The sequence below is a fragment of the Rana temporaria genome, chromosome 12 (genome assembly GCF_905171775.1).
Source record: "Rana temporaria chromosome 12, aRanTem1.1, whole genome shotgun sequence".
NCBI lineage: Eukaryota > Metazoa > Chordata > Amphibia > Anura > Ranidae > Rana > Rana temporaria.
The window spans coordinates 62,160,896-62,182,163 of NC_053500.1; the positions used below are offsets into that span (position 1 = coordinate 62,160,896).

General features: G+C 46.1%; 1 protein-coding gene across 3 annotated transcripts in view; it reads left to right on the forward strand.

Moving 5' to 3' along the window:
• The window catches only part of FDXR (ferredoxin reductase), a 103,964-nt gene that overhangs the window by 24,004 nt on the left and 58,692 nt on the right, over positions 1-21,268 (forward strand). For all 3 annotated transcript variants that reach the window (XM_040331287.1, XM_040331288.1, XM_040331289.1), the window contains one exon: positions 10,436-10,531. In XM_040331287.1, coding sequence (XP_040187221.1) covers positions 10,436-10,531 — 96 coding nt within the window. The remainder of the gene's footprint in view (positions 1-10,435; positions 10,532-21,268) is intronic.

Consider the following 21,268-nt stretch of genomic DNA (forward strand, 5'->3'; position numbering starts at 1 on the left):
AAAAAAATGGCGTGGAGTCCCCCTAAAAATCCACACCAGACCCTTATCCGAGCACGTTGACCTGGCCGGCCGCAGAAAAGAGGGGGGGACAGAGTGCGGCCCCCCCCTCTCCTGAACCGCACCAGGCCACATGCCCTCAACATGGGGAGGATGTCCCCATGTTGATGGGGACAAGGGCCTCATCCCCACAACCCTTGCCCGGTGGTTGTGGGGGTCTGCGGGGGGCTTATCAGAATCTGGAAGACCCCTTTAACAAAGGGGACCCCCAGATCCTGGCCCCCCCCTGTGTGAAATGGTAATGGGGTACATTGTACCTCTACCATTTCACCCCCAAAAAAATGTCAAAAGTGTTAAAAATGACAGTAGCCGGTTTTTGACAAATCTTTTAATCTTCTTTCCTTCTTTCCTTCGGGTTTCTTTCGCTGCTTCTTTCTTGGGTCTTCTCGTCCACATCTTGCCCGACGTGTTCTTCTATCTTCTCCGTCCGTCCTTCAGCCTTCTGGTCCCGCATCTTGCCCGTTGTCTTCTCCTGTCTTCTTCTCCGTCCGTCCGCCAGCCTTCTCGTCCACCTCCTTTTTTTTTTCCCCGAACCCAGCGCTTGAATTTGATTTGGCCGCCGTGTTGCGCTCCTGGGACCCGCCCCCCTCTGACGCCACAGGTTAACTCATCTGCAAGTCCGCGTGTGGCATATGTGCATCAGAGGGGGGCGGGGTCACATGAGTGTGACACGGCGGGAACTTTAATTGGAAGCGGCATCTCCGGGCGGCGCGCTTGAAATTGAATTCCCCCGCCGTGTGACGCTCTGTGACCCCGCCCCCCTCTGACGCACATGACCTTCTAAGGAGTTTACTTGTGGCGTCAGAGGGGGGCGGGGTCACAGAGCGTCACACAGCGGGGGAATTCAATTTCAAGCGCGCCGCCCGGAGATGCCGCCGCTTCCAATTAAAGTTCCCGCCGTGTCACACTCATGTGACCCCGCCCCCCTCTGACGCACATATGCCACACGCGGACTTGCAGATGAGTTTACTTGTGGCGTCAGAGGGGGGCGGGTCCCAGGAGCGCAACACGGCGGCCAATTCAAATTCAATCGCGGCGTCCGGGGAAGAAAAAGAGGTGGACGAGAAGGCTGGCGGACGGACGGAGAAGAAGACAGGAGAAGACAACGGGCAAGATGCGGGACCAGAAGGCTGAAGGACGGACGGAGAAGATAGAAGAACACGTCGGGCAAGATGTGGACGAGAAGACCCAAGAAAGAAGCAGCGGAAGAAACCCGAAGGAAAGAAGATTTTATTAAAAGATTTGTCAAAAACCGGCTACTGTCATTTTTAACACTTTTGACATTTTTTTTGGGGTGAAATGGTAGAGGTACAATGTACCCCATTACCATTTCACACAGGGGGGGGCAGGATCTGGGGGTCCCCTTTGTTAAAGGGGTCTTCCAGATTCTGATAAGCCCCCCACCCGCAGACCCCCACAACCACCGGGCAAGGGTTGTGGGGATGAGGCACTTGTCCCCATCAACATGGGGACATCCTCCCCATGTTGAGGGCATGTGGCCTGGTGCGGTTCAGGAGAGGGGGGGGCCGCACTCTGTCCCCCCCTCTTTTCTGCGGCCGGCCAGGTCAACGTGCTCGGATAAGGGTCTGGTGTGGATTTTTAGGGGGACTCCACGCCATTTTTTTTTTAAATTTGGGGTGGAGTTCCCCTTAAAATCCACACCAGACCTGAAGGGCCTGGAATGGATATTTGCCGGGAACCGCACGTCCTTTTTTTTTTTTTTTTTGGTTTTTACGGCGGGGTTCCCCTTAATATCCATTCCAGACCTGAAGGGCCTGGTAATTTAATTTGGGGGAACCCCTACACATTTTTTTGTTTTATGAATGAATCCCTTTAGAATTGTCAGAGCCAACAATTCATTATAGCCGCGTGTGAATTTTTAAATGACTTTTTTCCTTCTGAATGTCATTTTGTGCAGGGGCAGTTCTAAGTGCGGGAAAAATGCGCTATTTCACATGCTGACATTACACCCCCCCCTAGGTACGAAATTTAAAGGAATATTTCACTTTTATTGTTTCACTTTAAGCATTATTCATTTCACTGCTCCCGAAAAAACGGCCGTTTTAAAAAATTTAAAAAACATTGATACATGTTCCCTGGGGCAGGACTGAGGTCCCCAAACACTTTTTAGGACAAAACTTGCAGATTAGCCTTTAAAATGAACACTTTTGATTTCTCCCATAGACTTCTATAGGGAGTTCGGCGCGGCTTTACATATTACTTGCAATGCGCCGGCTGCTACGCTGGTTCATGCGCCTAATTAAGGCTCAACGCGGCGCACTAATTAAGGCATGAACCAGCGCAGCGCACAGAGCATAGTAAATCAGCCCCCTTGTGTCCAAAGCAAGTTTCTTATTATTGCATGTTGGGAATGTGTGCACAATCTTGTGCGTTCCCGACAAGTGAAAGAAACATACTGCTGTTTATCAGATGCATGGGGTGGCAAGAACTCTAAATGGGTCACCCCATACATCAGCAAAACCAGCAGCAACATGCAGTTCCCATGGCCAAATTTTTAAAAAAGGGTCAGAATTTTTTCCGGCTTTTCTGCAGGTGGGCAGCCCATTAAAATGAATGAGGCAGCCACACATATGTGAGCCTATCCTCAGAGATCGGACAGATCCTCAGTACAAAGCATACAACGTGAGGTGGACAGCAGGTCGCTGCGGGGCACACTGCATGTGAAACAGAATGTTGATGGGTGCAGTCTTATTATTTCTAAATAAAGGTTTGACATAGATTTACACCATGTATAAATATTCTTTGCTCTTCCGGTCTATGGAGGCTGTTATATTGGAATCGATGCATGGGAATCAATCAGTGCTGAACTTTAACCTATTGGAATCGGGAACTATTTGTGTCTAAAGAGCACTATTGCTTGTCCTAGTGAGAGAGAGAGAGAGAGAGAGGGGTTTGGGTGGAGAAAAAAAGCAACTGAACAAGACAATAAAATGGACACCTTCTAGGCTAGTTCGCACCAGAATTGCACAGAAATGTGGTCCGCAGTTGTTGCTTGTTCCCTTGCTGTGTGATTTGGCAGCCCATTCATTTCAATAGGCTGCAAATTGCACCGTAAGTCCAGGACACACAAAAAGTGCATGCACCACTTTTGATAATTGTGCCTCACCAAATCACATGATACTGTATTACCAGGCAATCTGGTGCCAGAAAATGCAATGTGATTTTCCAAAAGCTTTTAATAAGAGTTCATCATAAACCTTTAATCTACAACCTGAGGTCTGCAGGTGTGGACCATAAGGTTTGTTATTGGGTAGAAAAAAATGGTTACAGGGGCGTATCCAAAGGGTGGTGATAAATAAGGACTTGTCTGGAGTGGTAAGTGGGGGCACCCCAAGGTTCTCTCTTGGGACCAATTTTCAATTTATTCATAAATGATACAGAGGATGGGATAAAATGGGTCAATCTCAATTTTTGCGGGTGACTCCACATTAAGCAGGTCAATAACTTCACATCAGGATGTAAAAATGTGTACAGAAAGACCTGAACAAAATAATGGATTGGGCAAATGAGGTTTAATATTCGAGAAATGTAAAGTAATGCACTTGGGGCAAAAAACATAAATGCAAACTACTCACTGGGAGAAAACCTCTGGGGGTTCTAGAAGATGACATATTCAGCAATAGCATGCAATGTCAAGCTGCAGCTACCAAGGCCGGAAGAATATTAGCATGCATAGAAAAGGGGATATACTCCACAGATAAACTGATAGTCCTACCACTGTATAAAACTCTGGTTAGACCACATCTGGAATACTCTGTCCAGTTCTGATCACCAGTCCTCAGAAGGGATGTGATGGAACTAGAGAGAGTCCAAAGAAGGGCAACATAACTAATAAGGGGACTGGAGGACCTCTAATACGAGGAACGGTTACAACCACTAGATTTATTCTCGCTGGAGATATGATAGAGATTTACAAATACCTCAATGGTTATCCCAGCATTGGAAAAAACGATTCAGTCACAGGGAGTGTAATGGGACACGAGGCCACACTATGAGATTGGAGGAGCTTTTTATGCTATGCTTCTCCTTTGGGTCAAAGGAGTGCAATTAGTTTGCAACCCGCTTTCAGCGGAGAGTGGTCTGAAGTCCGCTCTCTGCTGACAGCAGTCTCGGCGAGCCTCTGAGGCGGCTGCTCCACCCTTTTGCATGAAGTTGTGCTCTAAAGTTCACGATGGTGGATGCAGGTTAACATTCTTATTTACTGAGTTTTATTCTGATCGCTTGTTACCACTTTACCCACTTGCCGACTGTGATAGTCAAATAATGGCTACAGTGCAGTCGTCCAGTTTCTGGTAGGGTGTCATGACGTCTTCCCATGAACCTGCCCTCATACCTGATGACGATGTAAGCACAAGCCGGTTATTGGCATTCCTTCAGCGTGAGGGGAGAGCTGGTAACAGGCTTGTGTGAAAGGGGGAATCTACATTTATCATCGGTGTCCTGATTATCAGTACAGTCCCAACAGTGGCCACCAGTGACGCCTTATCAGTGCACATTGGTAAAGGAGAATAATTACCCTTTTTGTAAAATTGTATAACAGACTTTTTTTTTTTTTCTTTTTTTTTTTTTTTAAGAAATTAACCCAGTGGTGATTAAATACGGTACCACCAAATGAAAGCTCTATTTGTGTGGGGGGGGGGGGGGAAATTCCATTTGGGTACAGTGTAGCATGACTGCGCAATTGTCGTCCAAAGTGTGGCAGCGCTGAAAATTGGCCTGGGCAGGAAGGGGGTAAAAGTGCCCAGTAGGCAAGTGGTGAACCACTTGCTGACCAGCATGCGGCAGCATGGCTCGGATGGGCGAAACAACGTTATGTTACATCGCTACACCCTGTGGCCACTAGGGGCACGCCGCCGGAGGCATGTGTGCCCGCAGCTTGCCCCCGGAGCCGATGCAAGTGTCCGGCAGGCACGATCACTCGTGAGACAGCGAGAACCAGGATCTCTGTGTGTGTGTGTGTGTGTGTGTGTGTGTGTGTGTGTGTGTGTGTGTGTGTAAACATAGATCCGGTTCTCTCAGGGGAGAAATGACCGATCATCTGTTCATACAGAGTATGAACAGCAATCTGTAATTTCCCCTAGTAAGTCCCATGCCCCCCTTCAGTTAGAACACAGAGAGGGAACACCGTTAACCCCTTGATCGCCCCCTAGTCAACCCCTTACCTGCCAGTGACATTTTTACAGTAATCGGTGCATTTTTATAGCACTGATCGCTAAAAAAATTGTCACTGGTCCCAAAAATGTGTCAAGTGTCCGATATGTCCGCCATAATGTCACAGTCCCAATAAAAATCGCAAATTGCCGCCATTGCTAGTAAAAAACAATAAAAATTCAATAATTCTATCCCCTATTTTGTATCTTTTGCACAAACCAATCAATATACACTTATTGCAATTTTTATATATATATATATATATATATATATATATATATATATATATATATATATATATATATATATATATATATATATATATAATTTTTTACGTATTGGCCTAAACTGAGGAAAACATTGTTGGGATATTTATTATAGCAAAAAGTTAAAGATATTGTGTGTGGTGTTTGTTTTTTTTTTGTTTGTTTTTATTGTCACTGTTTTTGTTTATAATGCAAAAAATAAAACCCCAGAGGTGATCAAATACCACCAAATGAAAGCTCTATTTGTGGGGAAAAAAAGGATGTCAATTTTATATGGGTACAGCGTCGCACCATTGCCTAATTGTCAGTTAAAGCGATGCAGTGCCAAATCACAAAAAAATGGCCTGGTCATTCAGCAGCCATTTCTTCCGGGGCTGAAGTGGTTAAAGACCGTACAAGTACAGAAAAATACCAAAAATGCACTCCGCTCCTAAAGGGCCATACACATGAGCCAAATGTCGGACGGCATCAGCCGGTTCAATAGAAACCTTCCAACAATTTGGTCTTTGTGTACAGCAGCCGGTCTGACAGGAGCCGGTTGAATGTCCAGCTTCTGTGTTTTTTTTTTTTTTTTTTTGGGGGGGGTTGGGGTTTTCCAGCACGCTGTGTTGCACGGGAGAAAATGCTTCTAGTGTGTACTAGACTTTATTCCTGTCGGAAGATTTCACCTTTATGAAAATCCCTCGAACTCTGGGCCCAACCAAACGGAGCCCAACCACACTCTATGAAGATAAGCGGAATTGATAACAGATCACATCTAGCTTTATTAAAGAGAGTTTTAAAGTCTCAAGCTTTTTCACCTTAATGCATTCTATGCATTGAGGTGAAAACCTTCGGAGGTGCACTGCCCCCCTTACTTGCATGAACCTGATCATTCCAGGGACAAGCACGAGCCCAGCAGCTCCAGCCGCTGTCTCTCGTCCTGATTGAATAGATTGATAACAGCAAAAGCCGTTGCCTCGCTGCTGTCAATCCGCGGGAGCCGGGGGTTGGTCGAGTCCTGCTGTCTGTGTCAATGGACGCAGCAGCAGGACTCTGGAGCACTCCCGCACGAGTGCCCCGAGGAAATGTGGCTCTCCGTGGGGGCACTCAAGAAGAGGATGAGCCAGGGGGACCCCAGAAAGGGCGGATCAAGGCCGCTTTGTGCAAAACCCTTGCACAGAGGAGGCAAGTATGTGCGACATGTTTTGTTATTTTAACCTGCCTGGCGGTCTTCCCGAGTCTGACACGGGGTTAGATTTTCCTGCTGCGAGCGGAAACCCCGTGTCAGACTCGGGCTTGCCTCGCTAGATCCACAGGCACAAGTTACTTACCTTGTCCCTGGATCCAGCGATGCCACCGCGCTGTGTGAGCGAGTGGGTCCTCGCTCGATTCACACAGTGCCTCCGTGTGACGCCGATCTCCGTTCCCTGCGACGTTACGACGCACGGGGACGGAGAACGGCGCCAAATTCAAAAAAGTAAACAAACACCTTACATACAGTATACTGTAATCTTATAGATTACAGTACTGTATGTAAAAAAAACACACCCCCCCTGTCCCTAGTGGTCTGTCCTGTGTCATGCATGTCATTTTATATAATAAAAACGTTTCTTTCTCCCTGCAAACTGTAGATTGTCCATAGCAACCAAAAGTGTCCCTTTATGTCAAAAATAGTTTTAGATCAGCTAATAAACAGCGATAATAAATTATAATCACTTGCAGAATTGTGCGATAGCGATTTGTGGGGAAATTCGTCATAAAAAAAAAAAAATAATGACAGCAACAATTCTGCAACTGAGCAAATTTCAGTGATTTTGATTTGATTACATTATTGAATAATTTTTATTATAATTATATTATTATTTGTTATAATTATTTATAATTATTTATTATATTATAATTTATAATTTTGTTTTTAAAAAAATGTCATACCCGGGATGCCTATTAGAAGCTTGTTTGGTCAGATTTAAGTGAGTTATTTCTAAAAATTACAGACCTACAATATAAAACGCCAAATTTCCTTGCAAATAATGGTACCGCTTTTAGCATGTTTTTTCTGACAGAATCATACCGCCAGGGAGGTTAAAGAAGAAAAACAAAACTAACCTTTACAAACACTTTAAACCCAGACATACCACACTGCATCTCCCCCTCGGATTGCTCCTATCTGTTTCACCAAATATGGGCTTAATTACAGACATCTCTATATTATTAATAATAATAATAATAATAATAATATTATGTAAAATGTTCGAGGGATGGGCCTGCTTTCCTATTCAGCTCCAAATTCCTGTTGTGGGCTGACAGCACAGCATTTTTGTGGACTGAGTGGTGTCAGTTTGCTTATTTTAAAAACGTAGGATCTAATCAATCTGTAGTCCTAGGTAAGAACTAGGAGGGTTAATTAGACTCTAGATAACACAGGACAGCTATCATTATTACAGACAAAGGCTACAGGAAGTTATCAGCTTATAACATTTATGGCAGGATCTACAGGTGTGCATTTATAGAATGGATTAAAAAACAAAACACTTACAATGGTATATTAAACAGACCAAAAGGGTGCAAATAATAAAGATCATTGTTGGGGTTTACATACCATTTAACCACCTGCAATGTACTGCACAGGCAAGGCGACGTACCCATACAACCTTGCCTACTTTCAGGTTTTGGCAGCGTGCCCCCCAGCGTTCGCCCACTGTGATGGTACACAACAGGAGTCTGTCAGCAATTTCCAGCCAACAATTCACTTGTACTCGCACAAATGCCAGATCCTATACCCGGAACCGGAAGTCAGCGGTGATTGGTCTGGCGGCAGTGCATGAAAGTGAAGTGGGTAATCTGGCCAGGGCAGGGGTGCAGGGTGCCACCACATATTCCGGTGACCGGAGCCATCACATTCAGTGCAGGAAGTGACATTCCGTGTCATTGTTTGAAGGGTAAACATCACGACGGCCATCTTGGTACACACTGCACTCGGCTGCAGTAAGCCAGCAGCGGACATCTGGTTACACCCAGCCCATATAGTCCGCTGCTGGCTTACTGAAGCCAAGTGCAAGGTGTACCAATATGGGCATCGCAGCACATACTTGAAGTTAAATGACATGAATGAGGAGAGGAAAGGAAGGATTTTGCACTGCTATATGCCAAATAGCATTGCAAAAATCCTTCCTCTCCTCATTCATGTCATTTATTATGTAAGTGACGTTGGTGCCCCCTGTCATTGCACATTATTCAAATTGTCACATGACATTAAAAAAAAGTATTGGTAATCGGTATCGGCGAGTACTTGAAAAAAGTATCGGTACTTGTACTCCTAAAGTGATATCGGGACAACCCTACTTTACACATAGGCACACATTAAAAAGACAAGTATGGTATTTATTTTATTTTTTTCCAGGATTCATAGTTGCCTAGGTGGTTGCTGTCCACTGCTATCTCTGCACTGAGAGCCGAGTGATTGAACACCGCTGATGGCTCGATTCTCACTCCTCCCCAAGCAAAGAGCTGCTGACTGTCAATCAGCATCTCTCCTGCTCTTCTCCTTACATGCTCACTGGAGCGCTGAGCTGTGGAGGAGTGGGGAGTGGCCGTCTCAGGCTCTCAGCGTCCCGCTGAGATGGGTATCAGTCCAAGCATCTGGCAGATCCAGACTTCATTGTTGTGATGACGCGGTGCCTGCACTGATTCCTGTGACGTTGGCAGAGAGTAGACTTCATTCTCAGGAGTGCAAAACGAATTGCACTCCTGTGACCCATAGAAGCCCAGCCAAACGAGCTTTGGCTGGACTTCTTCTTTAATCACTTGATCGCCCTAGATGTTAACCCCTTCCCAGTCTTTAGTACATTGACAGAGTATAGTATTAACACTGATCATTGTATTAAAGCGGTTGTATACCCCCAATTTTTTTTTTTTTTTTACACCTGTAAGGCAAAAGCCATAATGAGCTAGTATGCACTGCATACTAGCTCATTATGAAATACTTACCTTAAAACGGGTTTTAGAGAACTTAACTGGTCCACGCCGAGCGAGATGTCATCTTGCCTTGGCGTGTCTTCCGGGTATCGCCGCTCCAGCACTGTGATTGGCTGGAGCGGCGATGTCATCACTCCCGCACATGCGCGCAGGAGATTTCATTCAGGCAAGGTCCGGCGGCTGCCGGCCCTTTAGCCGAGGATCCCCGCTGCGCATGCGCCGCTACAATCCGCGGCGCATTGCGAGGGGAATATCTCCTAACCTGTACAGGTTTAGGAGAACGTAATTATTTTTATTTTTTGGGGGGGGGGGGGGGGCTGTGGTTTCCAAATGTGTGGTCGTCTTTCGTTGTGTGGTAATCAAATACCAGCTCTATGCGGAAAAAATTGTATAAATTTTGTTTGCGTACAGTGTTGCATGACCACACAATTGCCAGTTAAAGTAGAGCAGTACTGAATAGTCACAAAGGGGGTGAAGTTGTCAATGGATAATGAAGAGTTTTACTGGCATGCAAAATTGCTGGGCATTCAAATTTGGCTATCACAGCGTTAAAGTGGAAATGATTATATTTTAGGAGGCACCAAGTAAAGCAGTCCTTCCTTTGTTCGTGTTTTTATTTTTTCCTGATACTAAGTCGCCTTGTCATGTTGTGCTGGAGAAGACTTCAGTGCCCGCAGCAGCAGGAAGATAAAAGGAGCTTTGTTGTAAAGGGCATGAGTGTACCTTCCTTTGTCACATCTGGGATATGTTGGCCAGTATTTAATTAGTGCTGGTAGTGTAGCTCCAATAGCAGTTGCAGAGAGGCAGATATAAATAAAGTAGTGGTGTACCCTCCTACAATACTGTATGTCTATTGTTGTTGTCCTTTCCTCACCTCTCTGCATACCCTCCAGGCTGGAAATATTTTGTCTATATAAATCATGTATACTAATAAAAATGTTGTAGTATGTCATATTGGCACTAATTTACATTTGTTCTTTCAGCAACACACACAGGCAGTGGTGGATATATATGAGAAACTTCCGGTCCCTTTTGGCTTGGTCCGTTTCGGAGTAGCACCAGATCACCCTGAAGTGAAGGTGAGTGGACACTTGGTAATCTGCAGTATATGTGAATAGGTAGGCGGTAAAGAACAGAGGTGACTATATACATAGGTGGTCAATGTGCCTGACATTATTTGGCTTACAAGGGTAGAGCGAATCTAAACTCAAAAATGTAATGGATTGCAGCTTACCAGTCCTTGGATATGGTGACTGCATTTGTTTTTCTTTTTTTTCCCCTGGTAATCCTGCAAATAACATACTTCCTGTCCCCTATGTCTATGCTGTGTTTCTCCAATTATCTATGGAGGGAGCCATGGTGAACACACAGGCTAGACTTGTCCACATTTGTTCATTTCCATTACATGGAGGATTGATGGGACTAGTAATTTATACAAGTGAGATGATGAGTCTTTGTGCTTTCTTTTCGGCAGCACTGCATTTTTTGCAAGATCGGCAGATATGTTTTTTACTTGCTGAAAATGTTCTTGGCCTAACTAATGCAGTCTTAACCCCATCCCACCACCACCTCTTGGCCCTCTAAGAGCTTCTAGATGCCAGGAGGCAGAGGCGGGCTGTCAAAGTGGTTGGCTGTCAAAGTGGCCACATGATTGGAAAGCTCCCGATCACAAATATGCATTGGGAGCTTTCCGGTCCCTGCCAGTGAAATGTTAACATAGAGCCTCAGATATGCGACCTCTCTGCGTTGAAGCCCTGAGGCACATCTGGGCATGCTCAGAACCTTGGCAGGGTATAAACGTCATTCTTGCCTTGTTGAGAAATGAGAAGGCACTTCTTTGCAGCATGAAACATGTGAGAGAGGAAGGGAGGAGGCAGGGCAAAGGTAAATTTAAGGTAAAGGTCTGTTTTAAACTTGGAAGACTGAGGTCATTGTGTATTGATGCAGAGAGAGGTCCCTGTAAGGGTGCACCATCTTCTAATTTCACCATCTCTAGTTGGCTCAAACGGACCACCAACCAAGCTTTTGGTGTCAAAGACCAAGTTCCACACTCTCCTGTCTTGGTGTACTCTGCTAGATTTGTGGGTGTTATTTGGACTTTTGGCATCAAACAACTGTTATCCGTCTGTGTAATGCTGCCACCTGGTCTTCTGTTCACTTGTTTCTTAACTCCCACCAGGTGGATGTTTCAGAATCATCTGATGTTGGCTTTGAGTGTAAAGTCTGTCAGGTAGCTCAGTGATTTGCAGGCAGTCCCCAGTCCTGTTGTGTTTTTATTTCTTGAGCCTGTAAGCATTTGTTGTGTTATCCACCCCTCAGTTGGACTGAACTTGAAGTGGTTGTAAAGGTGGGGAATGTGTTTGGTTTTTTGTTTTTTCTGTCTTCCCTTCTCATTTACTTCATTCTGTAGACACAGCAGGAAGCGAGAAGATCTCTCCAAAGGGTGCGATCTCCCCTTCCAGACATTGTTCACCAGAAGCAGGTTTCCCCATTAGAAGTTTTTCCCTCCCTTCCTGTTCCTGTGACAACTTGGAAATTTTCGATTTCCAATCACTTTCTGTAATGGAAACTGTTATACCTGAAGGGTTCCACATGTACTGGCACTTTAAGGTTGGCTCCACCCAGCAGTGATGACAAGGGTCAAGGGGCATAGTAGCCGTCTTAGAGAGAGAGCACATGTAAAGGAGCTGATAAGATGTACTGTCCTGAAATGCATGTTGCAGTGTACAGATTACCTGAAATAAACATCCATTGTTCCAGACCAGAGTCTTGTGTCTCTCCCAACACAGAGTATATAACGGCGGCGACGAGGATGGGATTTACAAAGTATCTATCAGTCTGAGAGATAGAGAGAGACAAAGACATTGTGGATTGTCACCTGGATAAAAGCAATCGCAGATCCTAGCAGGAAAATGTCATTAATCGGGACATTAAGTGAGTTTGATGGAGAACAGACATCCTGGAGTTCCTGGGTTGAGAGACTGGAACAGTATTTCAGTGCAAATGACATCCCAGACAACAGGCAAGTAGCAGTATTTCTGACAGTGGTTGGGGCCAAAACACATGACACTCTTAGGGATCTGCTTTCCCCTGTAAAACCAGCAACTAAGACATTGGCAGAGCTGCTGACACTGCTAGAGGATCACTTCCATCCGAAACCACTAGGAATTGCAGAAAGATTTCGCTTCTATCAGAAGCAGCAGCAGACAGGTGAAGAGATTAAAGCTTATGTGCTCGCCCTTCGCAAACTAGCCTCTACCTGTTCTTTTGGGGAGTATCTACCTACTGCACTGAGAGATAAGTTTGTTATGGGACTGAATTGTGAGTCGACCCAAAAGAGACTGTTAGCAGAGAACGACCTTACCCTTACAAAGGCAATTGAGATAGTTTCAGTGATGGAAATGGCTGTGAAAGATACAGAGGAATTGAATCCTCAGAGCAGAAGGGAAGAGGTGAAGCAGGAAGTTTTTAGAACAGCAGTCAAGCCAGCTGCTGCAAACTGGAAATACAGACCCCCACCAAGCCGGGAGTCAGCTTGCTACCGTTGTGGGAATACAGACCATGATCACAAAGTCTGCCGGTTTAAGGATCAGACCTGTCATAATTGCGGTAGGACCGGCTATCTGAAACAAGTTTGCCATAGCGAGAAGGTGCGAGATAAACAACCTCTGAAACCCAGGACAAAGAGATTATATATATATATATATATATATATATATATATATATATATATATATATATATATATATATATATACATACATACATACATACATACATACATACATACATACATACATACATACATACATACATACATACATACATACATACATACATCATCTGAGTCAGAGGATGAGGAAGTGCTCCACAGATTAGACATGCATCCTATGCATTCAGCACCCTCCGCAATGACTGTAGATGTAACCGTTGAGGGAAAGAAACTCAGGATGGATGTAGACACAGGAGCAGCAGTATCAGTTATCACCCAGAAACAATGGAGACAACTTCAGACCCGAAAAACTGTCCGCCCAACACCAATCAAACTGCAGACATACTCAAAGCAGATACTCCACCCACTGGGTTATGCAAAAGTACAGGTATTGTACAAGGGTCAGACAAAGAGACTGCCATTATATATCCTAGAAAATGGGGGACCCCCTCTCTTTGGGAGAGACTGGATTGCTCACTTTGGTATGCCAGACATCGCCTTAAATCCCTGTAACACCGTTACCATTCCATTAGGAGATAATGAGGGATGGGTGGTGTCCCTGAAGCAGCGGTTCCCAAATATTTTTGATGACCAGTTGGGAAAAATAAAGCATGACTGTGTGAGACTCAAGCTGAAACCCAACGCTCAGCCTAAGTTCTTCAAAGCTCGGACAGTACCTTTCGCACTCCGAGCAGGTGTGGAAGCAGAACTAAGTCGGCTGGAGGAACAAGGTGTCATCTCAAAGGTAGAGCACAGCGAGTGGGCATCACCAGTTGTACCGGTAAAGAAAGCGAATGGGGACTTGCGCATTTGTGGCGATTTCCGCATGGCACTGAATTCCCAACTGGAAATAGACCAATATCCCCTACCCAGAGTAGATGACATTTTTGCCTCTCTTGCAGGGGGTCAAAAGTTCACCAAGCTTGATCTCAAACAAGCATATTTACAGTTTGAGGTCCATCCTTCTTCCCGCAAGTTTCTGACCATCAACACCCACAAAGGACTGTATGAATATAATCGGATGGTGTTTGGGGTAGCCTCTGCCCCAGCCATTTGGCAACGAAAAATGGATGAGATTTTGGCGGACATTCCTTTCACGCAGTGCCTGCTAGATGACCTGCTCATCACGGGACGGACCGACCAGGAACACAAGCAGAATGTGGAGCTTGTGTTGGCGAGACTCCAAGAACAGGGTCTGAAAGTGAACTTGGCAAAATGCCAATTCATGGTGCCTAAATTGGAGTTTTGTGGCCACCTTGGGGATGCAGAGGGTATACACACCACAGAAGCCAAGGTTGATGCTTAAGTCAAAGCTCCAGCCCCAACCAACGTCCAGCAGCTGCGATCATACCTTGGCTGGCTGAACTATTACCACAAATTCCTGCCAGATCTGGCACACACCTTGTTTCCATTGAACAAGCTTTTGGCGTCACGCATGCTCGTGCACTATGACCTCCAGAAGCCTCTCACCTTGGCTTGTGATGCCTCACCCTATGGTCTGGGGGCGGTACTATCCCACATCTTACCAGATGGGTCAGAAAAACCAGTGATGTTTGCCTCCTGGTCTTTGACAAAAGCAGAAGGCAATTACTCACACATTGACAAAGAGGCTCTTGCGCTGATATGGGCAATTAAGAAGTTTCATCTTTACCTGTATGGTAGGGAATTCACCATATTGACGGACCATAAACCACTCCTTCAGATCTTTAGCCCTGACAAAGGCATTTCCCAGACTACTGCGGCCCACCTCCAACGCTATGCCCTATTCTTGGGGGCATACAGCTACACAATTCAGTATCGTGGTCATGATGCTAATGCGGACGCTATGTCCCGACTGACAGGGAGGTCCATGGACTCTTCTGCACCGGTCAAGAGTTGTCGTTGCACCAGCCTGTCCTTTTTGTCTTCTGGGGAGATAGCAGCCCATACAACCAATGATACCTTTCTGAAAACAATACTCTCCTGGGTACGGTCCGGTTGGCCTGCAACTGTCACACAGGAGTAAGAACCTTATTTCCGTAGGCGTATGGAATTAACTGTGGCTGGCAACTGTGTTTTATGGGGAGACCGAGTGATCATTCCACAGACCCTCTGGAGACCCATCTGGACTTTCTACATACTGGTCATCCCGGGGGCACACGTATGGAAATAAAAGGCCAGAGGCTATGTGTGGTGGAAAAACCTAGACTCAGATATCGCAACATATGTGAATGCTTGTGCTGGATGTGCACAAACGGCAAGAGACCCTCCTCGAGGGTGCGTCCAGCCCTGGACTTGGCCCACAGTTCCTTGGTTTCGCCTACACTTGGACTTTGCAGGCCCAATCAGAGGACACACCACCTTGATCATAGTGGACACCCTTTCAAAGTGGCCTGAGGTCATTCCTGTTAGCCAATGACTAAGGCAACAGTTTCCATACTGTTACATCTTGCTGCTACGTTTGGATACCCCAGAGAAATCGTCAGACAACGGTGCACAATTCACCAATCAGGAGTTAAGCGTGCCCACAACATCAAGCACAAGTTGACCGCACCTTACCACCCGGCTACAAATGGTCAAGCAGAGCGGTTTGTGCAGACTTTCAAACGCTATTTCAAAGCTACAGTGGCTGCAAGTAAACAACACTCCCTGTCACCCCCAGCAGCTGGACTCCTTCCTTTCTGCTTACAGAAACACACCACATGCAACCACTGGGAAAACTCCAGCAGAACTCCTGGGTCGGCAGCCATGGACTGTTTTGGATATGCTCCGCCCTCAAACAGTCCAGGAACATGTACTGCAGTCCCAAGACAAGATGGTCAACCACAATGAGCTCCCCCGATTCACAGCCCAACAAAAGGTATGGGCCTTCCAACACCCGTTGGGACCCAAGCAATGGTCACCAGGACCAATAGTGAGTTGGAATTTTCCAAATGGAGACACAGACAGCAAGAGGAAAAGAGGATCGACAATGCCCATTTGCAGCCTCACTGTGCTCATTTGCAGCCTGACCTCACTGTGCCCATTTGCAGCTCTTCAACTTGACCACCTAGTATGGCAGAATCCAGTTGGTTCCCCCGGTAGGTCCTGTTACCATGGCACCCATGGTAATTTGCAGCCTGACCTCACCGTGCCCATTGCAGAATCCGATCTGTGTACCCGAGTCCGTGCAGTGGTTAAAGACTCGCTCTCCTCCTTGTGCTGTTCCGTGATAAGCGGAACACTCGGTTTCCCAGCAAACACTGTATTCAGTGTTTCGCCTATCGTAGACGTCCTCTTGTCTATCTCGGACGAGAGTGCGTCCGTGATAGGCGGAACACTGAATACAGTGTTTGCTGGGAAACCGAGTGTTCTGCCTATCACGGAACAGCACAAGGAGGAGCACGAGTATTTAACACTGCACGGACTCGGGTACACAGATTGGATTCTGCAATGGGCACGGTGAGATCAAGGCGGCAATGGACTCGGATACGCTGACTCGAGTATAAGCCGAGGGGGTTATTTTCAGGCTGAAAAACTTGGCTTATACTCAAGTATATACGGTACTTTAAAGGGGTTGTAAAGGTTTGTGTTTTTATTTTCTAAATGGGTTCCTTTAAAGGGGTTGTAAAGGGGTGTGTGGTGTGTGTGTGTGTTTTTTTTTTTTTTCACCTTCCTGCATCCTATGCTTTAAAGCGGAGCTCCACCCTATTTCTATACATTATCTTAATCAATTAGCAGGCTCGAATACATTAAAGAACAGACATGGTTTTTTTTTTTTTTTTTTTGTGACAGTACTTTTGGAATCAGCATCTGTCACTCGGCTTCCTGTCTCTCTCTTCTGCGGGTAGTGCGTCATATCCTTTAACCGTAATGTCTCCTGGGAGCTTTTCTCATTGCTCCCAGGATTCATTACGGAGGCTTCCTCTGAGTTATTGCGGGATTTCCTAAAGCGTGGTGCCGCTGTCTTGTCACCTCAGGCTCCCCATCACAGATTGCTCTAGAAGTGACGTTCCGTCGCCGCCACCTTGTTACTCCCCACACTCCTGCACAGTAATGATAGAGTGAGGAGGGCGCAAGCGTTGTAGCAAGATGGCTGTGATGGGACGTCACTTCCGGAGCATTCTGTGATAGGAGAGCCGAATGTGAAGAGACTCTGCCCGTTTTGATGGAAACCCGGAAGTCGACATCCCTGCTCGCAACAAGGAAATGAGTGCTTGTGGGCTTCAGTGCCCACAAGCAAAATGGAAACTTGCAGACCAGCCACAGTAAATATACTGTGGCAGGTTGGCTCTATTGCACAAAACGACGTACTTGTATGTTGCTTCATGCAATGGCTACTGTGGGCGCGCGCATCAGGCGCACTTGATGCTGGCCGCCCACCCACAATCGTGGTACAGAGGTAGGCCCCCCCCCCCCCCCATTCTGCCTCTCTGTACCATGTAAACAAGGCAGATCCCCATTCTGACAGGGGACAATACTGAGATTGGCTGTTCCTCAGTGATCAGTAACAGTGATATCTGTGTTGTCCCAGTGAGCCCATTCCCCCTACAGTTAATAACACACCTAGGGAGCACAGTTAACCCCTTGATCGCCCCTTAGTGTTAACCCAGCGTCATTTATTCAGGGATCAGTGCATTTGTTTAGCACCGATCACTGTAATGTCACTGGTCACCAAAAATTGGCGCTTAAGGTCAGATTTGTCCGCCGCAATGTCGCAGTCCTGCTAAAAATTGCAGAACACCGCCATTGACAGTAAAAACAAAAAAAAAAAAAAAGTCCATAAATCCTATCCCCAATTTTGTGAACTCTATAACTTTTGTGCAAACCAATCAATATACGCTGCTTACTGTTATTTTTGGTTAAAAAAAAAAAAATGTAGAAGAATACATATTGGCCTAAACTCATATACGTACACACACACACACACACACACACACACACACACACACACACACACACACACACACACACACACACACAGCCCTCAAATTCCACTCTTTGCTCGCAAAATGCGAGTGGAATTTAGTCCAGGGCGAGTGAGGAGCGGGGGTGAACCAGGCTGACAGTTTCCTGGCTGAAGCGATCAGTCAGGAAACTGTCAGCCGAATGACACAGCGAGCGGCAGGGCTGGACTGCTCTGGCGCCGCTTTGAGCTGTGGCTGCAGCGCTCTCCTTCTCCTCCTCTTGTATCATACACACAGCAGGCATCCTCAGCTGTGTGTCATGGAGCTGGGTCTGTGTTTGGCGGCACGGTGTGATAAGGTCCGGCTCCCCTAGATCGGCTAATGTGATAGGCAGAACACTGATTCAATCTACTATCACATTAGCCGATCTAGGGGAGTGGGACCTTATCACACCGTGCCGCCAAACACAGACCCAGCTCCATGACACACAGCTGAAGATGCCCGCTGTGTGTGTAATACAAGAGGAGAGCGCTGCAGCCTCGGCTTAAAGCGGAGCCATGAAGTGGTGATGGGGGCACAGTAATGCTGCACTGATGGGGGGCACAGTAATGCTGCACTGGTGGGGGCACAGTGAGGCTGCGTTACTTCACGGGCACAGATGGGTACTGATATGCTTTATGTTACTATTGTTAAAGTTGTTAAATATTTTAAGCAGAATTACGTTTCAAAAATAAATATTAACAGTGTCATTTCATGAGATAATTTACAAGGTCGTGTTTAGGGGCGTACTTGGGGGTAGGGCAGGTGTTGGGTGGGGCAACTGGTGGCGAGTAACTCTTAAGGCCTGGCTAGTGGCTCAGGACTTGAAATTTTGAGCCGTGTGTGTATCTATCAGACTCAACTCTTTTGCATGTACTGTAAATTGAAATGACTCTCCATTCTCTTTAATCTCAATGAAGGAAATGTAGCATTGTGTGTCTCACCTTGAGCCCCCCCCCCCCCCCCCACCCAGATCTGATCTTCCTGGTATCCTGCCAGCAGTTCAAGGGGTTTAAAGCAGATGAAAGGCTGTGTGTGAGAGAGATAAGAAAGAGGAGCCCTTGAATGTCTGTGTAGATAGGGTGGCCTTGCAGATAACAGAGACATTTCACAAGGACTTCTGTACAGAGTTCAAGTCACTCACCATAACAGCAGATGTAAAGAGATTTCTAGCTGTGTCACTCTTCTGTGGATATGGATTTATGTGTTTTGTAGATGGGAAAGAACAAATCCAGCCCACCAGTAAAAAGGTCAGCTACCTGCTAATTCTAAATGGGAAACATTTCAACTGGGAGAAAGCTAGCAAGCCCATTTTTTATCTTGGTGTTCCTAAACCCAGTTCTTCTAGATCTAGGGAACCCCTTGGCCTGGATTCACAAAGCACTTACGCAGACGTATCTCGAGATACGCTGTGTAAGTATGCGCTGTCGTATCTGTGCGCCATGCCCACAATCTGAGATACGCCTAAAAATAGGCTTCCTACGACCGACGTAACTTGCCTACGCCGTCGTATCGTGGGCGCATTTTTCGCTCCCATTGATTTTCTATGCACATATGCAAATGAGGGAGAAACACCGATTCACGAACGTAGTTGCGCCCGGCGCATAATATACGCCGTTTGCGTACGTCCGGCGTAAAGTTATTCCCCATATAGGAGGCGCAACTCATGCAAAGGTGTGGACCAGGGAACACAGCCGTCGTATTTTATGTTGTTTACGTTGTACGTGAATATGACCAGGCGTAGGTTACGTTCACGTCGTAGGCAGTGATTCGACGTATCTTAGGCAGTTGTTTCGATGTGATTCTGAGCATGCGCATTGGGATGGGCCCACGGGACGGCGCATGCGCCGTTCATTTTAAGTACTTCTATGGCGCTTGGCCCATCATTTGCATGGGGTCACGCCTCATTAGCATGGCTCACGCCCACTTCCACCTACGCTGGCTTGCGCCGAGGAAACCCAACGTATCTTTAAGAGCGAGTGGGAGCAAGTGCTTTGTGTGTGTGCGCTGCGTCGGCGTAGCGTATATTAGATACGCTACGTCGGCATAAATATGCGCCAATTGAAGGTGAATCCGGGTCCTTGTATTGATTCATTCATTCTTCCCTTTTGCTTGCTCTCTCTCATACTCTGTGCTGTTCTCTTCAGATCCCTCTTTCTGTAAGGCTACATTCACACCTGAGCATTTTCAGCTCGTAAAACGACTTACAAATGCCCAACAAGTAAAATCCCATTAATTTCAATGGCACTTGTTCACTTCTGAGCGTTTTGTCACCTGGAAAAACGCCTTAAAGGGTCACTAAAGGGGAAAAAAATTTTTTTGCTGAAATTACTGTTTACAGGGTATAGAGACATAAAAGTTAACTGATTCCTTTTAAAAATAGATTAAATTCTATCATAATGTGCCTCTAGTTTCACTTTCGGTTTTAAACTCGTTTCATGTTTATGTGAAGTAAAGAGACCCACAGAACAAAAACAAACAAATCCAGGGCAGTGTTTTGTTTGTAAAATGAATCTGATTGGTTCTGAGGAGTTTTAGACACAGCTTAGACCACAGTGAGAAGCTCCCATGAGTTTTTTCATAAGGAGCCAGACAAGCAGGAAGTGTGGAGATCAGAATTACAGCTACTTCAAAGCAAAAACGAACAATGAGGACATGAAACCAGGACTGCAGTAAGGTAAAGGAAGCTATTTAGCTAAAAAAAATGTTTCCTTTAGTGATCCTTTAAGTTTAAAAAAAGAACATGAGCTTCTTTGGGGCAGATTTTTTTTTCTGCTTTTTACTTTGGGTGACCTGTACAACAGGGGTCGATAATATCCGGGCGCCTGGTCGCAATTGTGACAAGAAATTGTGACCTGGCGCCCGCCGGTAATTGAGGCCGTGGCTTTGCGGCCTATAAGGCCGCAAAGCTGCGGCCTCAATTACCGCCCGCCGCGATCGCGCGGTGGTGGCGGCGCACGGAGGCACAGGATCCTGTGTTTCCGTGCGCCCCACCTCCCCCGCCCAGTCCGTGACGGCTGGTAATTGAGGCCGCGGCCTTGTGAAGTCCCAAGCTCTTCCTTCTGTGGGCTGGCGCCATCTGGTGGTGGCCGTTGGCATTACTCGTTAAACAGCAATTCTAATGTGTGTCATTTTTCACTATTTTCACTGCCATCTCCGTCCCTATAATTAGAACCCCCCAAACATTATATATATTTTTTT